General features: G+C 44.3%; 1 protein-coding gene across 1 annotated transcript; it reads left to right on the top strand.

Annotated features, from left to right (window-relative positions):
* The first annotated feature begins 3,610 nt into the window (after nt 1–3,610).
* LOC112039643 (uncharacterized) lies at nt 3,611–4,207 on the top strand. The gene has a single exon (XM_024072525.2). It carries the CDS (start codon nt 3,611–3,613, stop codon nt 4,205–4,207), a length of 597 nt encoding a protein of 198 aa, XP_023928293.2.
* The last annotated feature ends 9,349 nt before the right edge of the window (nt 4,208–13,556 follow it).

Below are 13,556 nucleotides of genomic sequence, written 5' to 3'. Positions count from 1 at the left end.
TAAGTATGAGATATAATGGTGTGTGTAGTTTTACCATAGGCTTGGGTCTGAGGACCATGCAAGACCTTGATTCTGTCTACCACTTCAATTTTTCCTGTAAGTATCTAGTTTCCCCATAGGTTTGGGTCCGAGGACCATGCAATACCTTGGTTCTGTCTAGTACCCAGGTATAATGGTGTGTGTAGTTTTACCATAGGTTTGGGTCCGAGGACCATGCAATACCTTGGCTCTGTCTACCACTTCAATTTTTCTGTAAGTATGAGATATAATGGTGTGTGTAGTTTTACCATAGGCTTGGGTCCGAGGACCATGCAAGACCTTGATTCTGTCTACCACTTCAATTTTTCCTGTAAGTATCTAGTTTTCCCATAGGTTTGGGTCCGAGGACCATGCAATACCTTGGTTCTGTCTAGTATCCAGGTATAATGGTGTGTGTAGTTTTACCATAGGTTTGGGTCCGAGGACCATGCAATACCTTGGCTCTGTCTACCACTTCAATTTTTCTGTAAGCAGAGGTTTGTCCTCAGATCGCTTTACTGGAGATGATTCCTCTTTGCGTCAGATTATGATCTTTACACGTAGCATTGATCTCGCCTCCAACTCGAGGCCCCATCTTTTCATTTATGAAACGCCCTTTGTCTGTTCGTGTTCCGTGCTTGTCGCTCCGGTGCGCGAAACGCACCTTCATTAATGTCCTCGTAAATTAACACGAGTCCAACCGTCCGTGGCCTCCTTGGAAATTGGCGACTTCATTACTAACCCAGCTGATAATACTCTTTTCGAACTCTGCATGAATTAATTCTCACCAACCCCCACCCCCTATATAAATTGAGGAGATGGTTTCTCCACAACCCATGGACCTCTCAACACAAACAGAACAAAACATATTCTTCCAACCTCCCATGCCCTTTCAATAACCCCGCCGGAATTGTTACCGGGATTGACATAAACCGGTATGGCCGCAGCCCTCACTGGGCTTTCGGTGCGGCAGAATCTAGGCGTAACCCTGATGGCGCCCTTCAAGGTGTCCCAGAGGGGTGTTGTTAGAGAACCTAACGTCTTTCCCCGGAGTACACCCCCGACGAGGAAGACGTGCGAATTCACCTCATGGGCGGTGCTCGAGTGTTGCCGTCTCCAACGGCTAACACTCGTGAGGGCCGGAGAGAATCGAGGGAACATCACGGGGGAGGGTATCCTGGAGCCCCTGCATCTGCTCCTCTCTTTGTTCCAGCTCCGCCTAGCCGAGGAGGGAGTTGTTGGGGGCCTGGGAGCATGATTGCCCTTCACCTCCTCCACCGTGTGTCAAGCTCTCCCATTCTCTTGGTGCCAAATAAAAGCACGAGTTGACACTTCCCTCCGGCTAGCTCTTCCTTAGGGCGGCTCCACCTGGGCCTCTGGTGCGCCGGCCAGCACCCTAATCCTTCCCACAGACGGCGCTAATTGTAAGGACTCAATTTGGATTGACCCTGAGTGATGGGTTTTCAGCCCAATAAGCCCAAACAATAAATTTATAGAGAGTGGGTTGAAAGGTTTAGGTGCTGGCCGTCGATCACCATGCATGAACTTTTCTTATAAAAAAATGCTAAGAGTTTCTTTACAAATGGGGGAATGCTCCTCGGCTTGTGGCCGAGGAGCCCTGATTGTTCTCTCTCTTTTTCCCCCCCCCCCCTTTTTTACTTTACTAGCTTTTCTTTTATAGTTTTCATCTTCCTATCCCCTCCTTCCATCTGTTGATCATCTATTTGCCTTTCTTCTGGCCGTCCGTCCCATCAGAGGCCTTATCGGTACTCAAGTGGTTCACTCTAATCAACGTTATCCTACCAAGGGGTTACCTCCCCATCAATGCGGCCAGGGGGGTTAGTTGAATGCATTAAATGTGAGAGTGACAGCTTACTTTGGGGTTAGTCTCTCCCCAAAATCACCTTTGTTGGGCCGAGGATAAGGTGGTCCTCGGCGTGGATTGGAAAAAAGGCTTTCCCCCACCTTAGCCCTAAATAGCCTGTGCTCCTCGGCATGGGCCTTGGGCCTGCTACATGATGGGCCAAGGTTATCAGGCCCATGGGCCCCACAAGGTTAATAACAAATATTGCTACAAAACAATTGGAAGGCTCAACAAAATACATTGAATCATAATCTTCTTCAACAAACACCCCCCCCTTCCCCCAATACACACTGAGACTGGTTAATTTATGAGATCATTATATATTGTAGTGGACAAAAGCATAAGTTTCGAATGTAACTAAAAACAAGTAACAAAAAAAAAAAAAAAAAAATACCCCATAAAGAGAATAGAAGGTTTAGCACACCCATAGTTAGTACTATCCAATTTGTGTATTTTTCTACAAATTCTAATTCAAATTATATTAAGGTTTCAAAAATTAATCAATTAACAATCACATTAGAAGCAACACAAAAATTGGATAGCATTTATGGACTACGAGCCTCATCGCATGCACTCCGTGTGTGCTCTAAGGCTTTTTTTTTTTCCTGAGTTTAGTATTATAATTTTTTATTCATTCCAATTTATGGTTGAAGAGGAGAAAATAAGTTGACGAATCCAAGTAAAAATTGATGGACAGGCCTATCATGTGTAAGGCCTGGTGAAGACGGGTTCATCATAAACAGCCACAACCTAAACGGATTTATTGGCCACGTGTCAGACAGAATCCCTATATGGGAATATTTGCGGGACACACCACAAAATCCTTAGGTAAATAGAGTCCTAATGCAATTAGGGTTCTAGAAGCTGCGCGCATTAATGGAGATCTTTTCTATAAGGAAAAGACTTGTCCATCACATTTAGGATTTCTGAAGAAGATTCCTACAAGGAAAAGAGATCAACTTTCGACTACTATAAAAACTCCAATACCCTCCTAAATCAAGGTACGCATAATTGACCCTCTCTAGCACTCTGGAGTTGTAAAAGATTCTAACTTGACCTTTGGAGGGTATTTGGTCGGCACCACACCGGTGCTCTCTGTTTAGGTTTTTCTCTTTTCTTGTGTTGTGTAGGTTGTTTTTAGAGCGTGCGAGTACGTGTGGCTCACTAGTGGTTTTTTCAGCTTCATCAGTTGGTGCCGTCTATGGGGAAGAACACGCGATTCTTTGCGATTCGTAAGCCATATTATCGCTTCCCGGACAAAGAGTTGCATGGTGCTCACTCGCTCAATGGCAACAACCAACGACGTCCAAGGAGAGGAACCACTCACGACTGCCCTCGAGAGATAGGTCCAAACTCTTGCTGCAGTTGTAGAGCATCTCACCAAGAAAAACAACAACTTAGAAGAGTAGCTACGCTAGAAAAAACACAGCACCAAACAATCAGATGGAGGACTAGGAAGGTACCAATGTCATACGAAGAGATCAAGAAGGGCCTAAGGGAAGCAATGCCCCAAAAAGGCAAGAACGACAACATATGAGCATGCCGTCCTTCATGGATAACGCCTCACTCCCTATTGTCGCAAAAATGCAGGCAATGAAGGAACAGATGGAGGTCATGATAAATGCCCTCAAGGGATGAGTCTCTAGCGATCTGGATGACCTAGTCAACCGGACCAACTCTCCATTTACCGCTCCCGTCAATTCCTTTCCCCTACCATAGAAGTTCCGTATGTCACAAATAAAGAGTTATGATGGAGTCAAGGATCCTCTAGATCACCTAGAGACCTTCAAGACCTTGATTCATCTCCAAGGAGTGGCGGACGAGATCATGTGCAGGGCCTTCCCTACAACGCTAAAAGGTCTCACAAGGATATGGTTCAGTCGACTGACTCCAAACTCCATCGGCACTTTCAAGGAGCTAAGCGCTCAGTTCACTTCACACTTCATAGGGGGACACAGGTACAAGAAATCCAGGGCATTCTTGATGAGCATCAGGCAGCGAGAGGACGAGGCACTAAGATCCTACATAACCCACTTCAATAAGGAAGCACTTTCGATAGATGAAGCTAACAACAAGATCCTAGTAACAACCTTCACCAATGGGTTGCGGAAGGGTAAATTTTTGTTCTCGCTATACAAAAACGACCCGAAAACCATGTCAAAAGTGCTCTACAGGGCCACTAAGTACATGAACGCAGAAGATGCACTACTGGCTCGGGAAGAAAAACCCAAGAAAAGAGAACGACAAGGAGACGCACGGCAGGATCAAGGGCAGAAGAGACCAAGGATAGGAGACCGAAGGGACGAAAGACGCCCTAGACCCTAGGGAGGAAGGTTCACAAGCTTCACACCACTGAATGCCCCAATAGACCAAGTCCTGATGCAGATCAAAGACGAGGGGGCACTGTCGTTTCCAGGGAAGCTGAATAGCGATCTAAACAAGCGACCTAGAGACAAGTATTGCCGCTTCCACTGTGATCACGGTCATGACACGCTCGACTGCTACGACTTAAAACAACAGATTGAGGCCCTCATCAGACAAGGGAGGTTGCAGAAATTCATTAGCAAAGAGAGAGTGGATCCCAATCACCAAAAGCAGGCCCCCCGACGGGATAATGAGCGTCCTAGAGCCCCCATCGGAGACATAAGGATGATTGTAGGAGGAACCGCGACTACTGGCTCCTCCAAAAAAGCTCGTAAGACGTACCTTAGGATGGTCCAGAATGTCTAGCTAACAGGCTTCATACCTAAGATAGCACGGAGGGAAAGCCCCATCATTGGGTTCTTCGAAGAAGACGCGAGAAGACTTCACCACCCACACGACGACGCACTAGTTGTCAGCGTACGCTAGTTGTCAGCGTACGTGTGGGGGACTACAATGTTTATCGAGTGTTGGTTGACAACGGCAGCTCGACTGATATCCTATACTATCCAGCGTTCTAGCAAATGGGGATTGACAGAACGCAATTGATACCAATGAACGCTCCGCTGGTCGGTTTTTGAGGAACAAGGGTATTCCCGTTAGGCTCGATCACACTCTCGATGACGATGGTCGATTATCCACGACAGATCACGAAGGATGTAACATTCCTTATGGTAGACTGCTCATCTGCTTATAATGGTATTCTCGGACAACCCACACTTAACTCATGGAAAACAGCAACATCGACATACCACCTAATGATCAAGTTCCCTATGGATTATGGGATTGGAGAGTTGCGAGTAGACCGGGTGGTCACCCAGGAATGCTACATTGCCATGCTAGAAATGGAAGATCACTAGCAGACCATGTGTATAGAAGAGCAATGGACCGTAGCAGAGCTGGTTGAAGAATTGGAAGAGATAGCACTCGATGAATCAAAGCCTGAGCGGACGACTAGGATGGGGACATTAGCCAGCCAGCCAGTACGTCAAGCCCTCACAGCATTCCTTAGGACAAACCAAGACGTATTCGCTTGGAGCCACGAGGACATGCTCGAGATTGATCCCTCAGTCATAGTTCACAAGCTTAACGTGAACCTCGCATCCTCACCTATCTAACAGAAAAAGCGAGTGTTCGCTCAAGAACGAGACAGAGCAATAGCTGAAGAGGTCAGAAAACTTCTAGAAGCGGATTTCATTTGAGAAGTATATTACCCGAACTGGTTGGCGAATGTAGTCATGGTTAAGAAGGCTAACGGAAAGTGGCGAATGTGCTTCGATTTCACGGACCTCAACAGGGCATGCTCGAAGGACAGCAACCCCCTCCCTTGGATAGATACTCTGGTAGATTCAATGGCCAGACACCAACTCCTAAGCTTCATGGACGCCTTTTCGGGCTACAATCAAATCAAAATGAAGGAGGCTGATTAGGAGAAAACTTCCTTCGTCACCAGCCAAGGAATTTTTTGCTACAAAGTAATGCCGTTCGAACTCAAGAACGCGGGGGTGACGTACTAGAGATTGATGAACAAAATGTTCACGCACCAGATTGGGAGGAACGTACAAGTCTACGTTGATGACATGTTGGTAAAAAGCTTGCGCGAAAATGACCACCTAGACAACCTCTAAGAGACGTTCGACACCCTTCGGCCATACAACATGAAGCTGAATCTAAGTAAGTGCGTGTTCGGAGTAACGACGGGGAAATTCTTGGGATTCATGGTATCCCAAAGAGGTATAGAGATCAACCCGAAAAAGATACGGGCAATCATGGAGCTAGAACCACCGAGGACGGTCAAAGAGGTTCAAAGCTTGAATGGCAAAATTGCAGCCTTGAACAGGTTCGTCTCTAAAGCAACGGACAAATGTTTGCCATTCTTCCGCACCTTGAGGAAATCATTCGAGTGGACGGATGAGTGCCAGAAGGCATTTGAAGACCTGAAAAAATACCTTGCCTCTCCACCATTGCTCAGCCCGTCCAAACCAGGGGAAGAACTCTACTTGTAACTAGCAATTTCGCAAGCGGCGGTAAATGTGGCCTTAGTAAGAGAAGAGGAAGGAACTCAACGACTTGTCTATTTCATAAGTAGGGGTTTCCGGGGGGCAGAAGAAAGGTACCCCCAGATGGAGAAGTTGGCCTTTGCACTGGTAATTGCAGCCCGAAAACTCAAGCTATACTTCCAAGCCCATACCATCATAGTCTTGACGGATCAACCCCTAAGAAGAGCCATGAGCAGCCTTGAAGCTGTCGGACGAATGGCTCTGTGGGCAATAGAGCTAAACGAGTTTGATATACAATACCGCCCACAAACTGCAATAAAGGGGCAAGCAGTGGTAGACTTTATCGCCGAATATACTCAATTAGAAGGCAATGGGGCAGACGCCCTCAGACAATGGAGCATCCACATGGACGGATCTTCAAACAAGCAAGCTAGAGGTGCCAGTGTGGTAATCCAAACCCCTGATGGAGATAAAATCGAATGCATGATTCGGCTGGACTTACCAACGACCAACAACGAGGCCGAGTATGAAGCGTTGGTGGCAGGATTAAACCTCGCAAAGGCAGCAGGTGCTAAAAACATGGTCGTACATTGCGATTCTCAGGTAATAACAAGTCAGATTAATGGCGTCTAGGAGTGTAAAAATGAAAGGATGAAGAAGTACCTAGAAGAAGTCAAGAATCGGATCGGCAGCCTCAAAGTCAGATTCGTCCAAATCCCAAGGGAAGAGAACGAATGTGCCGACCGTCTGGCAAAAGCAGCCTCTGCAAAATTTATGCTAATCCCCAATCAGGTATTGACGTTTGTCCAAGTTTCCTCAATTATTGATGACAGAACAAAAGTGCAGGAGGTGAATTCTGAGAACAATTGGACTACGCCATTAATAGCATACCTGAAGATAGGCACACTACCAGACGAAAAAGATGCAGCCAGGAAATTGAAAGTCCAAGCCTCGCGATTTGTGCTGATCAATGATGCCTTATACAAAAGGGGATTCTCACGACCATACCTGAGGTGTTTGGGTCATGAGGAAGCAGACTATGTAATAAAAGAAGTACACGAGGGTATCTGTGGAAACCATTCAGGGGCACGGTTCTTAGCACACAAATTGATCCGAGCAGAGCACTATTGGCCTACAATGCAAAAGGACGCACAAGCTTAAGTTAAGACTTGCGACAAATGTCAGAGGTTCAGTAATTTGATCAGGCAACCAACCGAGGAGCTGACACCCATGACGGCCTCTTGGCCATTCACCCAATGGGGACTAGACATCATAGGCCCCTTCTTGATGGCAGCAAGGTAGCTAAAATTTTTGGTAGTTGGTATCGACTACTTCACTAAGTGGGTGGAGGCAGAGGCCCTAGCCACTATCACGGAGAAGAACATCCGAAGTTTTGTATGGAAGAATATCATATGCAGGTACAGGATACCTAGAGTGCTCGTCTCTGAGAATGGAAAGCAGTTCGACAACAGTGCGTTCAAGGACTTCTGTTCGGAACTAAGTATTAGGAATCACTACTCGTCACCTACACACCCACAGGCCAATGGGCAAGTCAAAGTCACGAACAGGTCCTTGCTCAAGATCATCAAGGCCCGGCTCGAGGGGGCTAAGGGCATCTGGCCTGACGAGCTACCAAGTGCCTTATGGGCATATCGTACAACAGCAAGAACACCTACTGGAGAAACACCGTTTAGACTCGCATACGAAAGTGAGGCTGTCATTCCAGCGGAGGTAGGGCTTACGAGTTATCGGGTGGAGAACTACAACAAGGATAAAAACGAAAAGGCCTTGCGACTTCAGCTAGACCTGGTGGACGAGGTCTGGGCTACAGCAGAGCAGAGGTTGGCACTATACCAAAACCTCATGGCAAAATACTACAACTCCAATGTTAGACATAGAGACTTTTAGATCGGAGATCTTGTGCTACGGAAGGTAATGGGAGCTGCTAGAGATCTTTCATAGGGAAAACTTAGCCCCAACTGGAAAGGACCATATAGAATCTCATCATGGCAAAGGAAAGGGACCTACCACCTCGAAACTTTGGACGGACGGAAGCTGCAGCACCCATGGAATACGGAGCACCTACGGAGATACTACCAGTAGAGACGACATGAAAAGATTCGACGCTTCCCAGTTTCCAGTTTATTATTGAGTTATATTAATTTTTACTTCAAACAATTTTTTAGTTTTGCTATTGGTAGTTTTTACTTCGAATAATTCTTTCTACAAGTGCATTTTTAAGCCCAAGGGGGTAGGTACTTTTCAACATGGTTTTCTTTCAATAAGCAAAATATTTAGACACGACTGTGTTGTTTCCACTTAATTTACTAAGTCCAAAAAATGGACGGATAAAAACTAAGTCCACAAATTGGACGGATCATCCTACGAGGATGAAAATCCCTAAGTCCAAAAAATGGACGGATAAAAATTAATTCCACAAACTAGACGGATCATCCTACAAGGATGAAATCCCTAAGTACAAAAAATGAACGGATAAAAATTAAGCCCGCAAACTGGACGGATCATCCTACGAGGGTGAAAATCCCTAAGTCCAAAAAATGGACGGATAAAAATTAAGTCCACAAACTGGACGAATCATCCTAAGAGGATGAAAATCCCTAAGTCTAAAAAATAGACGGATATAAACTAAGTCCACAAGATGGACGAATCGTCCCACAAGGACAAAAATTCCTAAGTCCTAAAAATGGACAGACATAAACAAAGTCCAGAAGCTGGACGAATCCTCTCAAAAGGATAAACATTTCTAAGTCTAAACCTGGACGGATAAGGTTTATGTATGCAAAATGGACGGATCGTCCAAAAAGTCTACAAACCTTAAATGGACGAATATCAGCCAAACGCCCACAAACTGGACAGATTAACTAAATGAGAACTTTCTCAAATGTTACAGAATGGACGAAGTCTGTCAAAGTATTGATAGAATCCAGTCCGCAAAAAGTAAAATGTAGTTGACAAGGCATTCCATAGCAAATATCAAATACATCAACGGGCCAAGCAAAGTTCAGTAGATAAATAAAGAACCCACCAAAGGGAAATGTCTTCATAAGCCTCAAAACATGATGAGGAAATAGAAATTGTTCTAAAATTTTTGCAAATATATATATATATATATTTATAAATAAACTTTAGCTTGTGGCAGGGGCAACAGTCTCCTCAACTTGACAGATCTTTTCACTATCGATAACCGTCGGGTCCACAGGGATATTACTGACGGGGGCATCATCTCCAAAGAGCTCATTGGTGTCCTCTGATTGGGCAAGCTAGACGGAGGTCTGTTCAGGAATGTTGATGTTGATGGATGACAAGTTAAGCTCTGGGTACAAGTTCTTCACTTAACAGAGCGCGTCATCGAACCCGTCGTTATAAGAGACCCCCAACTCTGACAAAAGTGCCTTGGAATCACGGTACTCTTTTATTGCCGTCTCCTTAGCCTAACTAAGCTCTTTTTCTTTGTCCTTTAGAACTTTCTTCAGATCCTCCGTCATCTAATAGTACTCATCGCCGGCCTTTTCTGTCTGTCTATCTGAATTTCTGCTCCGCCGTCACCTTCCAGCTCTTCAACTCAATTAGCTCATCCTCCGTCAACCTGGCCTTATCATGAACACGACCTAAATTTGTCTCATGGTTAAGACACCATCCCATTAACCCCTTTATCATAAGCATTGCCTAAAGGAAGAAAAATTAATTTCAAAATAAAATGAGGACGGATACAAAAAAAAAAAAAAAAAAAAAAATGATGACGACGACGAATGAGTTACCTGAGCAACGCTAAAGAGGCCCGTCTCTCCTATAGCCTCCGTCGAGTGGTTACCCAAGTCCTCATAATCCTCAGAGGTTATGATGGACGAGAGCCTCTCCAAGGCATGTTTAGAGTCCTTATGGAGCAGGACGAGTGGCTTCTTCTAGCTCACTGACGAGCCAATCATTAGGCTCTTATCGGCCCCATGTTTTGCTAGGGTGACCGTCTTGGCACCCTCAGCCATTAACCCAACAACAGGCTCCAAAGGAACCTTGGGTTTCTTGGGTGCAGGGTCCCCCTTGAACGGTTGCTTCCTTTTAGCCGATGGCTTACTTGAGCTCATCCCCATAAGGTCTGCACCGGCTTCTTTGTTTTTGGCCGCTTGCAATCTGATCGTTGCTCTCCTTTTAGCGTCGTCCATCTCTAAAAAATTAGACGGGTAAGGTAAAGATAATAGCATAAACTACTTAAAAATAAGGGATGAAGGACTCACGTTGACGGATTCGTGCCTCGTATTTAATTACTGCTGGGGTTGGCTCAGGACCGACACAGTACTAGTGGATGGTATTGAGGCTGACGAGTTTTGCCCAAGTTCGTTCCTCTGGCTTGGACTTGGCAAAAATATTTTCAAGAAATGTAAACTCCTCGAGGTCTACCTGAGGGCGCTGTAGAATTGCAAAAACGGGACGGATGTCAAAAAAAAAAAAACTGACGGACGTATACTAGACGGATTAATTATCCCCCAAGTAGTGTCGACGGGCATGTGATCCGTCTCCCTCGGATGACACATCTAACCATCACCTTCTATGAAGAAGTAATGGCTCTTCCAATCCCTATTGGAATCTAGGGTCTCATAAATCACCTTCAAGACTGGACTCCTAGGAACAAAACTGTACATCCCCCTTGACTTGTCTATCTCATCTGGACGATGGCAATGGAGGAATTCCCGAACCGTCAACCTTCGGGTACCATTTGACATAGCTCCGTACAGGACCTCCATGGCTATAAAAACCCTCCAGGCATTAGGGGATATCTGGCTGACGGATAAGCCCAGGTACTTGAGAAGTTCACCGTGTAGGGAACTCAGAGGAAACCTAGGGCCCGCCTTGAGCACCTGCTCGTACACTCCAACACCGTCTACCCCTCTATAGTAAAACTTTTCCGACTTATAGGGAAGACAGATGGGGATGTAATATGAGATTTGGTAGTGGGCTCTAAAGGTATTGAAATGAGGCTCCTTGATAGTAGAAGTAAAAGCATTCACCGTCCACTCTGGTAGCATGATGAACTCCTTAAGTCCATCAGCACCTACGATGGACATGACCCTTTGATCCCCATCATCATCAAAATCCTCCTCTAGCTCGATCATCTCCATGTCCTCATTTGTTGTGGACGGGGAAGATGCAGATGGACTCCTCTCTTCGCTTAGATCGTCTCGGTCTTTGTGACCTGATGGATAAACCTCTTCGTAGTCCGCCCCATCACGGACAACTAACTGGTTACTCGACGCACTAGACATTACCTACATGTAATGACAAAACCTAAGACTCTAACGGGGTTTGAAAAAGGGTGATAAGGGCATAAAGTCTAAGGAAAGACAAAATACCAAAAGTTGAAAGGAATGAAATACCGATGGAAAGAAGTGACTTACCAATTTAAAAAGTGGACGGATGAAGGCGTGTACAACGGTTGCAATAACTGAATGGTTTAGTCTCTAACAGATATGATGGTCTAGCTCTGACAATGTGTTTCTTCGTAAACTAGAAAAATGGGAGGGGAAGGAGGCGATGTTTACAAGAGGGAGTGTACGGAAACCGAAGCGACGTTTCGATTCGAGACAAAATCCAGTAGAAGGGTGACACGTGTCAATGGGTAATAAATTTACTTCTAACAACCTTTCCGGATCCAAGTACAACTCAAGAAGTTTGAACCTGTCATCCCAACTTTTGAACCGTCATCGTACTGTTTGAATCGTCACCCCACGTGTCCGTTTCCTTATCAATGACCGGCCCATGGGGTGAGGGGGCAACTGAAGAGGAGAAAATAAGTTGACAGATCCAAGTAAAAGTTGATGGGCGGGCCATCATGTGCAAGGCCTCGTGAGGATAGATTCATCATAAATAGCCACAACCTAAACGGATTTATTGGCCACGTGTTAGACAGAATCCTTATATGGGAATATTTGTAGAACACACCACATAATCCTTGGGTAAATAGAGTCCTAGCGCAATTTGGGTTCTAGAAGCTGCGCGCATTAATGGAGATTTTCTCTATAAAGAAAAGACTTGTCCATCACGTTTAGGATTTTTGAAGAAGACTCCTACAAGGAAAGGAGATCAACTTTCGACTACTATAAAAACCCTAATACCCTCCCAAATCTACGTACGCATAATTGACCCTCTCTAGCACTCTGGAGTTGTAAAAGATTCTAACTTGACTTTTGAAGGGTATTCGGCCGACACCACACCGGTGCTCTCTATTTAGATTTTTCCCCTTTCTCGTGTTGTGCAGGTTGTTTTTAGAGCATGCAAGTACGTGTGACTCACTGGTGGTTTTTTCGGCTTCATCAATAGTTTACACGTACATTCGATAATATTATACATTTGAGAACTACTCGTATCTTTGGGTGTGAATGTGGTTATTTTTGGAGACACTCCTGGCTGTATCAATTCAAGGAATATCCATCAAATCTAACGATAATACAGTCTGGATAGGATTGTACTACATAAACGTGAACATGGTGTATGGAGAAGAAACTCAAGGATACTTGATAACTACAAAAGTACAAAGTCTTATACTTTCAACTCCTAATTGTAGGTGTCCAGAACATTAGCTAAATCCCTTAGAAGAACTTTGTTGTGAATGTAAAATCTTAGAAGCATTAAGAAATCCGATTGAAAGAAATCAAGTGTTACATGGTCCTATAATACTCATTATGACTTATGAGTTATGGCTTATGCAACATTTAAAGCATTTAAAATGAAACTCAAATCTTTATTTTTATAATTTCATCGAGCAGACCAGTATAACACAAAAATTTGTTTTAAAGCAGGCCTCAACCTAAAATATTTCAAAAAATTGATATGAGATAAAAGTGAAAAATCGTTATCCAATTAAAAGAAGATGAAAAGAAAAGGCAGTGCTATTTATATGGAGTCAATTGTGCAAATTAAAATTATTGATATGTAAAAGAACATAGATTAGTGTGAATTATAGAAATGCAACATAAAATGCATTAAATATATTAGATAAATCTATGATACCTTCATATATTTTTTGAGACGTGAGGTTATTTGATTTAAATTTTTTTTATTGAATTTGATTTTTCTCACTGTATTTATACAAGTAGCAAACGAATTTTAAAAACCCAAATTTGGAACAGCCTGCATGCCAAAAAAGAGTGCACTAACTCGTATGTTATTATATAGGCGAAACTACATAATTAGTCCCTGAAGTTTATCCTATGTGCGCAATTGGTCCCTTAAGTTTTAAG

Source organism: Quercus suber, unplaced genomic scaffold (genome assembly GCF_002906115.3).
Source record: "Quercus suber isolate HL8 unplaced genomic scaffold, Cork oak 2.0 scaffold_137, whole genome shotgun sequence".
In the NCBI taxonomy this organism is placed as follows: Eukaryota; Viridiplantae; Streptophyta; class Magnoliopsida; order Fagales; family Fagaceae; genus Quercus; species Quercus suber.
Note: the sequence above shows the minus strand (reverse complement) of the source record. Positions and strands in the feature narration are given on the sequence as shown.

Bases quoted from the DNA above. Each gene is read 5' to 3' on its own strand.
- LOC112039643 (XM_024072525.2), top strand. From the start codon at position 3,611: ATGTCACAAATAAAGAGTTATGATGGAGTCAAGGATCCTCTAGATCAC.